Raw genomic sequence first — 14184 nt, forward strand, 5'->3', positions numbered from 1 at the left:
TGTGTCTGAGTTTGCATCTTGGCTGGTAACTTGGAAAAAGTTTCTGAATTATTTTGAGGTCTTTTCTTGTTGTTGTTTATACTCTAAAATTAGTCTTTTTGTCAATTAGTATTTGTATGACCTTCTCCAATTGATAGAATAAGCCCTCTTCACTGGGTATTCTCACCAGCGCCATCTTTTTTCTCGGGTAGATTGGCACGCCATCTACAGTTTCAATTTTATATTGTGCCATTTTTGATTCTTTATCGGTAAGAAGTATACTGGGAACTAGCAGAAGAGGGGAAGGAGTCTCCCGCAAGTGACGTATTGGACCCGCCGGTATAAAATTACCCGTAAAGTGCGGGGACCAGTTGAGGGGGTCCTTACACGTCCCTTGTTCCTAGGTTCCTTCGTTGCCGAGCTGTATTTTATTTCGTACGAAGATGCCGCCCGATCGACTAGTCCTGAATGCGGTTTTAAATTTTGCTGTACGGGCAAGGAGTACAGGAAATACGTCTGCTGACATTATCCAAACTGGTTGCGGATTTTTTCCTGAAGAGAAAATTAATGAAGCAAAGAAGTTTATTTGGTCCGAGGGACAGATGTCTACCCGCCAAACGGATAGGCAGAAGAAAGCGGATACGTTTGCGGACATTCTGAAAGTGTTGGATTACTGTGATAAGAATAATGTCCAGCTACCGAAGTTCGTCATATATGAGCCGGATGAAGTACCCTCTATTCCTGGTGAAGTTACAGCGACTCTTTCGCGCAAAGTAAATGACTTGTGCCTAGAGTTCCGGAACTTCGTCTCGGCCCAAAGCTACGCTGTTCCGAGTATGTCTGCAACTACTGAAGTTTCTATCAACAGTGTCTCTATCAATAATGGTCATGCTCATGTCAGTACTAAGCCATCCTATGCCGTTGTACTGAAAGACCTACCAGAGACTCTAGACAACCCAATTGCTCGGAAGGGTTTCGTGGATAGTTTATGTCCAAATTCTGACGACATTAGCGAACTTCGCAAGACTAAACAGGACTGGAAGCTCTACGTCAAGTCGAAGGCGACTGCAGAGAAGATTATGGAAAATATGAGGTCTAGGACACCCACGGTTACAGCGTCACTGAAGGAGCGCTTGTTCATCGGAGTTCTAAAACGAGTCCCAAATAGTATGTCCCACACGGATGTCGAAACTATTGTACCAAATGCCGTAAAAGCAGTGGAAATAGGAAAATACGAACATTCGAAAGTATTCAAGGTGTACTTTGAATCCAGAAAGAATCTAGACCGTTTTCTCGCGGACTCCGTCCGCGTTGTCTACGAGAAGCTGCCTGCCGAGGAATTTAATTTCCTACCGAAACGTTGCTACTCCTGTCAGGGACTCGGTCATGTGGCGGCAGATTGCGCCGCATCTCCCATCTGTGGCCGCTGTGGTGGCACTGACCACGTATCTAGTAAGGACAATAAGTGCAACAACGATATGTTCTGTATCACATGTAAAAAAAGAGGTCATACATGTTACAGTGTTCGGTGCCCCTCAAATAGACCTACCCCAGCGAAGAAATGAATCGAGGACCCTTAGCCTCTTATGCGATTGCCTCGTGGAATATAAATGGAAATCTGTTAAGTCGGTCTGTGTTTTTGAAGGACTTTTTATCGAAGTGTGACATAGTGTGTATTCAAGAACATTTTGCAAACACTTTGAGCCTGAGCCTTTTGGAACTATCAACTAATCACAAAGTGTTCTCGGTTGCTGCGCGCCGCTCTCAGTCTCATGGCCGGCCATGTGGTGGTCTAGCGACTTACGTGAAGTCGTGTTTTACTTCTTCTGTCTTTGATTCAGCAAGTGACTTTTTAGCGGTTAGAATCCAGAATGTGGTTGTGCTGAATGTATACTTACCCACGAACTATCGTGATGACCGTTCTGAGAGACTTTTTGCCATTAGTGTCGCTCGTTTATCTAAGTGCTTGGGAAAAAAAGAATAGCAGGGCTTATGCTGCATCGTGACTGGTGACTTAAATTGTGACCTAACTGACTCACTTAATTATTATGGTGATTATGTTCGGCCAAGTATTATATTAGGTCTGTTTGATGATGATTACTTGGTTGCGCCGAAGAATAAGAGTTTTACTTACGTCCATAATTCGGGTAGCACATCAAATTTAGACCATGTTTGTCACACGCGATCTGTAACTATTGTGGAAGTTGGTGTTAGTGATTCTAGTTTTACGTCAGATCATTTTCCTATGTTTTTTAGTGCTCGGTTTGATGATGTCGGTCCTTCTTTTATCCCGTTTGCTAAAAAGCGATCTGTGTTTTATATTAGTGATTGGGATAGGGCGTCATCTGATCTCTTCCAGAATGCGTGTAATGATATTCTGGCGAAAATTCGCGTACCGTTTGATTTATTAATGCGGAGTTCAAAACAGAATATGCGGGATTCTCGAATTCGGCTGAATCTATATTGTAGTGAACTTACTCATGCCCTATCCCTTGCAGAAAAATCGGCGGTACCCATTAGGCGAGTAAAATCTGGAACCGAAGAGCCCGGTTGGTCAACTAATAGTAACTTGCGCAATGCTTGCTTTTCTGCTAAATTTTGGCTCTCGGTCTGGATTGAAGCAGATAAGCCGCGGGATGGGTGGCTGAGAAAACTGTACATCTATACGAAGCGTCAGTTTGCAAAGCAGCTCTCTTTGCATCGGAATTCGATTATTTCGTCTTGTTCGGAAGAAGTTCGGTCGCGGCCTAATAAGCTGTGGTCTAGTCTTGTGAAAGATGCGCCAAGTCAAACCCCGTCTCTTATACCACTTTCTTCATGGATTGAGCATTATAAAAAAGAATTTTCTGCTCCGGATCCCCATCTTCTAAATAGTTATACAGCAAGACTCCAAGATTTCTTTGAGCATACAGCGAGTCTGTGACCTAGTAGTAAAAATAATCTGAGTATTTCGTACATGGGGAAACAGATGAAAAAAAAATTTCGAGGATATGAGGGTAGGTCTGCACACCCGGAGTCGGGGGTTGGGGGTCTGTGTAGTTAGTATTTTGTCCTCCTTTTCCAACTTATATTTAATTTGGGAAGTGTGACCGAATCTTTTTCAATTGGATGTCTGACTCCTATCCCAAAGAAAAATAAACCTCCTTCCGATTGTTCGTCTTTTCGCCCAATAACGGTTTCAACTGTTTTTTGTAAAATATTTGAAAATCTGATTATTGAGGAGCTCCGTACTAAATGTACAGTTCAGGCCCATCAGTTCGGTTTTCAGTCACGCCTCGGGTGCGGCCATGCTCTTTCTGCTTTAGTATCCGCTTTAGTTGACGCAGAAGACCGCGGTGAAAGCATCGCTTTAGCCACTCATGATGTAAGGCGCGCGTTTGATTCGCTTCTCCACGAGGAGATTATACTGGATATGGGTTTGGCCGGTGTTGATCCCTGCTCTCTAGCCCCACTGGCTGACATGTATGAAAATCTAAAAGCGGAACTTAAACTTCCTTTACCAGCGAGTGAGTGCACTAGCCTGTTGAATGATGTTGCTGTTTCTCCGCGTGGTAATCCCCTTCTCCCGGTAAAGAAGGGGGTAAGACAAGGTGCCATTTCGTCACCGACAGCATTTAATAACAGTATCGTAAAGCCGCAATCGAAGTCACTTATGACTTACATTCTGCGCGGTGTTGATTTATCTTTGATTGGTTATGCGGACGATGTACTGAACCTGAGCCGCTTTCTGCAAGGACTAGAAGATAAGTTTACTCGACTACAACAAGAGTATGCTCAGATTGGACTTCAGTTTAATGCCGACAAGTCTGAAGTACTGCTGTTTAATTCGAAATCTGATGCTGGTCGAAGCATCACACTTGGTGTTTCTACTGTTGGGCTCGCCGGTGGCATTGTATATCTGGGCCTTCCTATTGGACGGTCAATACTAGAGACGCGGCGGTTACTGCTTTCTCATTTTCAGAAGCGGGTTTCATTTACGTATAGCCGTATTGTGGCAAATAAGCGGAAGTTTGACCGTCGTCTGCTGGCCCGGGTGTACAATGCTATGGTTGTGCCTCATTATTTGTACCTCAGCCCATTCTGGCGTATATTTACGGCTACAGATAGACTGAAATTGCGTTCAGTGTACTACAAGTATGCAAAGTTTTTGTTGCGTTTACCACCATGGACAAGCAATCGATATGTTTAGCATCGGTACGGCATCATGAATCCTGAATAAGCTATCCTAGCGCAGATTACTCGATATAATTTGACACTTAAGGCCCATCCATGGGCTATGATTCTCCAGCAGTAGTTGGCATAAGCTGTTGGTTGTTGTGTTTGGTTTTATTTTTTTTGTTTGTTTCAGAAGAATTAGTGTTTTTGCGTTTTTTCTTGTCTTTTGTTGTGCTCCATCTGTTTATAATTGATGGGTAATAAATGCATTTATTTTATTTTTTATTTATTGGATTGGAAATTGAAAGTTCTAGTTCACATTTTAGGAGTCAAAAGATGTCCGAGTGCAACTAGCCCCCACACCCCCTTTTTTGCATCAGATAAAAATTGCATCTCATAAGAATTTGAGATGGATATTTTGTTAAACATAGTTCAAAGTTCAGATAACGAAAATTACCATGTCGACGTAGCCCCCCCGGGCCCGGGGGTATGCATGGTAAGTTTTGCCCTGGGGGCATACATGGTGGTTATGGAAGGGATGCTCGTATAAACTTCATAGAGGGCTCATTTGATTCGAAATGGAAAATTGTAATTCACTTTTTAAGTGTCAAAACAGATCGGAGGGCAGCTAGGCTTCCCCCACACTCTGTCTGTTTTTTCCCAAAGACACTTCATATAGAAGGGGTCGTGGCATAAACTTTAAAGGGGGCTCATTCGATTGAAAATTGAAAGCACTAGTGCCCTTTTTAAGATTCAAAAGTGATCGGAGGACAACTAGCCCCCGCCCTCAAGCCCTATTCCCCAAATACATCTGATTAAAATTTTAAAGTAGCCATTTTGTTAAAAATAGTTCAAAGATCATATAACAAAAGCTCCTTTACGTAGGGCCATATCGTTAAGGATAGGTCAAAGGTCAGGTAAGAAGAACTCCTCTGTCGACGCAAACCCCCAGGGCCTGGGACAGGCGTTGTAAGTATTGCTCTGGGGGCATATATGGTTTTTATGGAAGGTATGCTCCTATAAACTTCGGAGAGGGCTCATTTGATTTGATATTGAAAGTTCTAGTTCACTTTTAAAGAGTCAAATGATATCAGAGGGCAACTACCCCCCCCCTCGATGCCCTTTTTTCCTCAAACCCATCCGATAGGAAATTTGAGATAGCCTTTTTTTTTAAAACATAGTTCAAAGATCATACAATGAAAACTCCGGGGTTGACACAACCCCCAGGGCCTGGAGGCAGGTATTGTAAGTAATGCTCTGGGGCATATATAGTTCTTATGGAAGGGATGCCCGTATAAACTTCGGAGGGCTCATATGATTGGAAATTGAAAGTTCTCGTTTGCTTTCTAAGAGTCAAAAGAGATCAGAGGGCAACTAGCCCCCACCTCTTCTCCACGCCCTATTTTCCTCAAACCCATCCGATAAGAACTTTGAGAGAGCTATTTTTTTTCAAAATGGTTGAAAGATCATATAACAAAAACTCCGGGGTTGACACAATTCTTCAAGGCCCGGGGTAGGCGTTGTAAGTTATGTCTGGGGGCATACACAGCTGTTGTGGAAGGGATGCTCGTATAAACTTCAGAGAGGGCTCATTTGATTGAAAATTGAAAGTTCTTGTTCAGTTTTTCAGAGTCAAAAGAGATATGAGGGCAACTATCCCCCACGCCCCTTTCCCCCAAATGCATTCGATAAAAATTTGTAGATAGATTTTTGTTAAAAATAGAACAAAGGTCAGATGAAAAAAACTCCGTTGTCGGCACAACCACAATGGGCCCGGGGGCAGGCGTTGCAAGTTATGCCCTGGGGGCATATAAGGTTATTATAGAAAGCGTTGTCGTAGAAACTTACAAAGGGTTCATTCAAATGGAAATTTAAATGGCTAGTGCGTTTTTGATAGCTGAAAGTGATTGGAAGGCAACTAAAACCCCTTCCCAGCCCACCATTTCCCCAAACACATCCAATCAAAAGTTTGAGATAGCCATTTTGTTCAACGTAGTTCACATTTGTATATAGTCAAAGTAGTTGACGTAGCATGCCATGGGGGCATATATTGTTCTTATGGAAGGAATGCTCGTATAAACTTCAGAAAGGGTTCATTGGATTGGAAATTGAAAGTTCTAGTTAACTTTTTATGAGTCAAAAGATTTACGAGGGCAACTAGCCCCCCCCATACCCCGTTTTTTTCCGTCAGATAAAAAATTGCATTAGATAAAAATTTTGAAATGGACATTTTGTTAAAAATAGTTTAAAGTTCAGATAACAAAAATTTCGGTGTCGACGCAACCCCCTAGGGCCCGGGGGAATGCGTTGTAAGTTATGCCTCTGGGGGCATATATGGTTGTTATGGAAAGGATGTTCGTATAAACTTCATAGAGGACTCATTTGATTTGAAATTGAAAGTTTTAATTCACTTTTTAAGAGTAAAAAAAGATCGGAAGGTAGCTATCCTCCCCCCAAACTCCATTCATTTTTTTCCCAAAGACACTTAATATAGAATGGGGCGTCACATAAACTTCAAAGAAGGTTCATTCAATTGGATATCGAGAGTTCTAGTGCCCGTTTTAAGATTCAAAAGAGATCGGAGGGCAAATAGCCCCCCCCACTCTCCACGCCCTATTTTCCTCAAACCCAACTGATAAGAACTTTGAGATAGTATTTTTTTCTAAATGGTTCAAAGATCATATAACGAAAACTTCAGGGTCGACACAATCCTTCAGGGCCCGGGTTAAGCGTTGTAAGATATGCCTGGGGGGCATATACAGCTGTTGTGGAAGGGATGCTCTTATAACCTTCAGAGAGGGCTCATTTGATTGAAATTTGAAAGTTCTAGTTCAGTTTTTAAGAGTTAAAAGAGATCAGAGGGCATCTATCCCCCCATGCCCCTTTTTCCCCAAATGCATCTGATAAAATTTTGAGATAGCCACTTCGTTAAAAATAGTTCAAAGGTCGGATAAAAACTCCTGTGTTGACGCAATCACCCAGGGCCCGGGGGCAGGCGTTGCAAGTTATGCCCTGGGGGCATATATAGTTCTTATGGGAGGGAGGATCGTATAAACTTCAGAGAGGTCTAATTTGAATGGAATTTGAAAGTTCTAGTTCAATTTGTAAGAGTCAAAAGAGATCGGAGTGCCCCTAGCCTCCCCATATGTCCTTTTTTTCCAAAACCCATCCGATAAAAATTTTGAGATACCAATTTTTTTTTAAATAGTTCAAAGGTCAGATAACAAAAACTTCGGCGTCGACAGAACCCCCCAGGGCCCAGGGACAGGCGTTGTAAGTTAAACTCTGGGGATATATATGGTTCTTATAGAAGGGATGCTTGTATAAACTTCAGAGAGTGCTCTTTTGATTGAAAATAGAAAGTTGTAGTTCACTTTTAAGGAGTCAAAAGAGACCGAAGGGCAATTAGCCCCTCCCCCCCACGCCCTCTTCCCCAAACCCATCCGATAAAATTTTTATATAGCCATTTTGTTAAAAATAGTTCAAATATCAGATAATAAAAACTCCGAGGTTGACACAAACCCATTTATTTTCACTTTGATATTGTTACTTTTATACCAGTTTTGATGCTTTGATGAACATTTCATTTTTTTTTTTAAATAGTCCTAAGGAATTTTTAGAAACTTGAAACTTTTTGCAATAAAAAACGAACAAAAATTAATTAAGAAAAACTTTCCGAAAAATAAGTTTTTCAAAGAAAGGTAAAGGCCATTTTAAACTTAAGCTCAGCAGATACAAATACCTGTTAAAATTCAAACTCAAAACGACCAGGAATTACTATTGAAGAAAAAATGAAACCCAAAACGAACAGAAATTAAATAAAAAATCGTAGGAAAAAACATACAACAAGTAATAATATAAATGAATAAATAGATCTTAAAGCGAGTAATGCTTAGATTGGATATGAAAATCAAGCTTAAAACGAAAAAAAAAATATTTTGCTATTGAAGCATAAATGAAATTTAAAACGAACATAAATTAAATAAATAATCAATGCTAACAGACATACAATAGATATTAATGTAAATGAATAAATAAATCTTAAAACGAGTGAAACTTGAATTGAGTACGCAAATCAAGCTTGAAACGAACAAAAATCACTACAAACAAGAGTTTGTAGTGACTATCGCCTCCTTCTCTCACCGTAAAAGTCTAAAACCTACTGTGTCATTGGCGCTTTCCTGAATACTATATGCGTATTGAACAATCTTAGAAAGTATAAACAACATCAAATTGAATATTTGATGTGTAATGATACTAATTGTTGAAAGATCCATCAGTTCAAGAATTTATTTCACTGTAATTTTATTTTATTTTCGAAGCTGTAAGAACTGGAAAAGACAACTATTTTTAATATAATTCGTTTTCAGTTAAGCGCCAATGACGCAGTAGGCTTTTGGTTTTTATTTACAGATAAGGAAGGGGCAGTATCCAAACTCTTGTTTGTAGTGAAACTATATTCGCCTTGAACAACTTTAGAAAAAAACTAATAAATCAAACTGAATATTTGATGTATAATAATATTACTTGCTGAAAGCTCATCAGTTCAAAATTTTTACTATAATTTTAATGTTTATTTTCAATATTAAGTACGAAAGAAAATATTTGTCATAAAATTGGTTTTCAGTAAAGCGCCAGTGAAGAAGCAGGTTTTAAACTTTTACATTGAGAAAGGGAGGCGATACCCAAACTCTTGCTTGTAGTGATTTTTGTTCGTCTCAAACTTGAATTTGATATCCAATTTAAGTTTCACTCGTTTTAGGGTTTATGTATTAATTTAGATAATTATTTATTGTATGTGTTGGCATTGATTGTTTATTTAACTTCTGTTCGTCTTGAATTTGATTTATACTTCAATAGCAAAATTTTTTTGTTTTACACTTGATTTACATATTCAACCTAAGCATTACTCGCTTTAAGATCTATTTATTCATTTATATTATTACTTGTTGTATGTTTTTTTGCTATGATTGTTTATTTAATTTCTGTTTGTTTTGGGTTTCATTTATTCTTTAATGGTAATTTCTGGTCGTTTTGATTTTGAATTTTAACAGGTATTTGTATATGCTGAACTTAAGTTTAAAATGGCCTTTTATTTTCTTTGAAAAACTTATTTTTCGGAAAGCTTTTTTTTAATTAATAACAAAAAAGATCGTAGCCTACTGCCGGAAAGTACTGAAATTTTCCATTTTTGTAATAAAAATGAAAATTTTTGGCCCAAACAAGGCCAAAATACTATCGATTGAAAATTTTAAGCTGACTAATCGACCAGCTACTGACAATGTTATATATTATATAGCCCGCAAGTTTCACATTTAACTGTAGCAAACTGCTGATTTCTGTCATTTTGTGCAGCAAATTAGAAACTTTTGCCTGAACAGTGCCAAAATGCTATAGAACTGTATAAGTTTAGAACTACTGAAAACCTATATGAATATCCTCCCGGCGTCAGTGGTCATACCGCCACATGGTGCTGCATTCTTCCCCAAACATATACGTTGTTTTGATTGTGTGTTTTATCGCAAACATGTACACTGTTTTATTGTGATAATTCTTAGTATTCCAAGAATAAGTAGATGGTGCTGTCATCATTTTAAACTTAAAAATGAATAGACTAAAAAGTAGTGAAGAGAAAGCATAAATTAAGCATGCTTTATGGAAGCGGATAATTTCACAAAAAGAAATAATCCGCTGGAATTTGTTGAAATTTGCAAAACGCTTGGGCTTAGAAGCATCAAAGCTTTAAATTCGGCCCTAGCTGCAGTGCCATGCAGTGCTATTGTCTTTTTATCTGCAAAAGCAGGTTAAAAAAGAAATAGTGCAATGTCTCTGCAATGTCCAATGTCTTGATTAAATGTGCTCCGATTATCGGGCTTTTTAATTGCATTTTTAAGTTTGATTTTCTTTTTACCAAAGCTGGTATTTAAGCGTCTCTTAGCTTGCTCATTACACCTCTAAGTTTAGTATTGCAGCAATGACGGTCAAAATTAAAAGCTGGTGACTATAAGTGCATACAGGTCTGAACCTTAGGGGGGAAATGGGGCGATAGAGGTTTTTTTTCTATGGGTGCGGGTCAAAATCTAATGAACCGTGGTTTTGAGTTAATTTCCAATGTGTGTGGAAGGGGAGGGCGGTCTGTCCGAAAAATCCCAGGTGGAGGTGTCCGATGGACGAATCGCACAGAGAAGCCCCCTTCTTGTTCAATCAATGTATAGGAATGTTGTATTCACATTTTTGAGCTTTTTGTGCCAATTGATTAAATTGTTTTTGTAGGGTATTGTTGAAGAAGCATCAAAAATGGAGGAAGTTCAAGATACATCAACTGAAGGACATGCAGTTCAAATTGTTAAAGCGAACGAAGATCATACATTTAGCCTGGATGAAGAAGCTTTGGCTGAGGTACTCAATCAGGAGTATTGTAGAGACAAACCTCTAGCAATTATTTCTGTAGCAGGAGCATTCAGAAAAGGGAAATCATTTCTTTTGGATTTCATGCTACGATACCTGAAAAGACAGGCATGTTTTTCTCTTCACTCCTTCTGAATGTTAAAACAGCTATGTTAGATAACACGTTTATGTTAGATAAAGTGCCCTAAAATAGGCCTTTTTTGTGGAATCAGGGATTCGTTGGAAAATATTCAGAAAGTCAAGTTTTCTTTCAAAAAGTTTAATTAATTTTATAAACACTGTTATAAAAATTTTAGAATTAACTACTGCAGTTCCCTCTGCTATAAGTTCAGTTTAAATAGTAAGGGTAGGATAAGGATGCGGCGGTAGAATTTACGGCCCCTCTGGTGGTGCTGATCTCCGTTTCTTGGCCTTTCAGCCAGGAAGTGTGATTGGGATAAAGTACGGCCATCCTGTTCTTTCATATACCCATCCAGCTTACATCCCCTGGATTTTGCCAAGTACCCATTTGAAGTTGGGTTGACTCGGGCTAAGCTTACAGAGTGACACCAGTGACCTCATTCCTAAACCAAATAATCGACGAAAACAGGACTTGAACCGCTAATTGCTAATTTTTGTTAACATTAGTTTTCGGAGAGATTTCAGAAAAGCCATTTTCTTTTTGTCAGAGGAATACCAGGAAGCCGTTTAAATTTGGGGATTGTGGAGGCACTTTTTCCCTTAGTCCTCATACTACGAAACTTTTTATGTCGCGGCTGCCATAAAGTCATTGAAGTCCCTTTTTCTTACTTTGGTTAGAAGCTGATCTCCCGAAGACTATTAAAAGCTATGAGTAGATGACTATTCTCTATATTTTGTTCTAAATTTAGATTCTAGGAATAGATATTTGCTTGTTTAAGAAAATAAAGTTCCATATAGGCCACGTCCACTCTGCCTGGACGACATGAACATGCTAATTGTGGCTAATGCTGTGGTTGTAACCTATTAGACAGAACAGAGAACAAAGATAGAGAGAGGGAGAGAGAGAGAGGGAGAGAGAGAGAGAGAGAGAGAGAGAGAGAGAGCAAGAGAGAATAATTAACAAGTGAAGCTCTTTTGTTTACTGTTTCTGCCACCCCACTTGTTGGAAATAGTTTTTCTTAACATATTAATTCGGCGATAAATTTGAAAATGAGACCTTCAACTGTAATAACAGTATTTCATCCTTTGGTGGCGTAGTGGGTTTGACCTTAGAAAGATAATACAGGAACCAGAGATCGAACTCGGCCGTAGCAACACACTGAATGGCCGACGCAAGGACATTAGTAGTCAAGTGTCGTTTTGTGATTACCGTACCTTTCATAACAGTATTTCGAGCTTGAATCAAGGATAAAATGCAATTAAAAACTGTAGGACAAAATTATTATGTAAGTATTTTTAGCCGTTTATTTATTTAAATTTTTGCGCTCAAAATCAATCAATAATTTTTGCCAACATCGTCTCTAATTGTTTGAGAATTTTATTTATAACAAATAGCAACAGTTATCTGTTATTCTCTGGAAACATAACTCTTGTTAACATATTGTGCTAGGACAGCAGAAACAGGACTGATAATAAAAAAGAGAAGACAACCCATGATAAACAATTATGTTTAACTTCTTATTCCTTCTAAATACCAATTTTTTCTCAAAAGAGAAGAAACTACATTCTAAGGCCACACTGGCTATACATGACGTATGAAAACAAAAGAGGAAAGGAAATAATAAATGAAAAATAAAATCAAATAGGTGAGAAAATAAGGATTTTGTCAGCCAGTGGCAAAATATAAAGACGAAGAACAAGCAAATATTTCGACAAGGACCTCCGCCAAGTCGTCTTCAGTGCTAAAAAAAAAAAACAAGAAAAACAACAACAATCAAACAAAATCTATTTGATTTTCTCACCTATTTGATTTTATTTTTCATTTATTATTTTCTTTCCTCTCTTTAAAACATAAAATCGTGAAGAAACCGAGGACAATTAACAGCCAGTGAAAAAATTGAAAAATTATGCAAATATTTCGGTCAAGACCTCCGCTTGGCCGTCCTCAGTGCAGAATAAAACTAATAAAATCATAAAAAACCAAACCTTAAAATAAAAAGACAAAACTAAAATTGGACGACCCTTTCTCAGTAATGGTGAAAGGGTAACTGAATAAAAAACACAAGTCTAAATGGCATTTCACAATTTCATTTTATGTAAAGCACTCTTAAAGGCCAATCGCTTTTCAGTTAGATTATTATCAGAGATTCTAATTGATTGCACAATACAATTTTGTGGATGTATGTAAAAACGGTCAGAATTAATAATTTCATCATAAGTGGGACTCCAGTGTCTCTATTGAGAGCTACCTTTTGGTGAATGTGCTTTTTCATTTCAACTGCCTCCCTGAAAACTTGCGTGAGACCTTTAACGAGGACAACAATGGAGGTTTCGTCGAACAAAATGAAATGGTGTGGACTCTCATACACATGTTGATGCCAATGCGGAATCAAAAACCTCAGGCCTTTGGCGTAGCCTCATGGCCTTGTCGATTGAGGACCTATGTTCAGATAACCTCTCTCCCAATTGCTGTTGGGTTCTACCAACATAAAAACAGCCGCAAGAACAAGGGATTTTATAAAAACCACTACCCAGAATGGGGCTAGTTTTATCTTTGCCGTTGTTGCCGTTGTTGAGGTTTTATCTTTGCCGGCCATTGAGAACCTATCTTCTAAAGTTCTTACTCCGGAAGAAACCCATGTTTTGTGTAAGGGACCTAAATTTTGCCTACCTCAAACACAAGTGAATTTCTCAGAAATAGTCTCCAATTTGGAGGCGGTTATATTTGGTTCACGTGGTGCTGTGGAAAATCCAGACTTACTTTGAGGAGAGGTGGTTAAGAATATTCTCGATTTCATTCCATATTCCTCAAGGTCAAAAAATCAGGAAACACAAATTCTCAAAAATTTAAAAAAAATACCCACACATCATTATCACCAAGGCTGATAAAGGAAATAAAATTGTTATCCTTGATAAAACTTCATATGATAAAAAAGTTACAGATATTTTATGCGACATCCATGCTTACAAACCCATAGATTCAGACCCCACCGATAAGTTCACCCGTGTAGTACGAAAGGAGCTAGGAATTTTGCAAACTGAAAGACTTATTACTCCACAAATGTATAAATTATTTTATCCTAAAGGTTGTTTCGCTCCTAAATTTTATGGGCTCCCAAAAATCCACAAAGATGGAGTTCCTCTACACCCAAGTGTGGCTTCTTATAGCTCTCCCATTGCCAAATTGGGGAAATGGTTGTCAGCACTTGTTCGCCCCCTTATGCAAATGCTTACTTCATGCAAAAAAAACTCAGTTCACCTTATTGAAAAATTAAAAGATCTTGAAATAAAAAAAAGATACAATTTTGGCCAGTTTCGATGCCATTTCTATGTATGCGTCTTGCAATGGTAAAAAATGTGAACTAGCTCTTCAAAGGAAATTCTAATTTCAAAGGAAATTAGAAAGTAATATTGATCAAATGGACTAAAGAACACTGGATATAGAAACTATTATGCGTCTCGTCCGTCTTTGCAATAGTTCCTCCTCATATTTCCGATTTGATAATCAATTTTACACCCAAA

General features: G+C 38.5%; 1 protein-coding gene across 3 annotated transcripts in view; it reads left to right on the forward strand.

Moving 5' to 3' along the window:
• Positions 1–14184, forward strand: part of LOC148951546 (atlastin-like) — a 121688-nt gene that overhangs the window by 46770 nt on the left and 60734 nt on the right. For all 3 annotated transcript variants that reach the window (XM_089091068.1, XM_089091070.1, XM_089091069.1), the window contains exon 2: positions 10408–10650. In XM_089091068.1, coding sequence (XP_088947194.1) covers positions 10408–10650 — 243 coding nt within the window. The remainder of the gene's footprint in view (positions 1–10407; positions 10651–14184) is intronic.

Source organism: Artemia sp. Qi Xiang Cuo, chromosome 6 (genome assembly GCF_049724085.1).
Source record: "Artemia sp. Qi Xiang Cuo chromosome 6, ASM4972408v1, whole genome shotgun sequence".
Lineage (NCBI taxonomy): Eukaryota > Metazoa > Arthropoda > Branchiopoda > Anostraca > Artemiidae > Artemia > Artemia sp. Qi Xiang Cuo.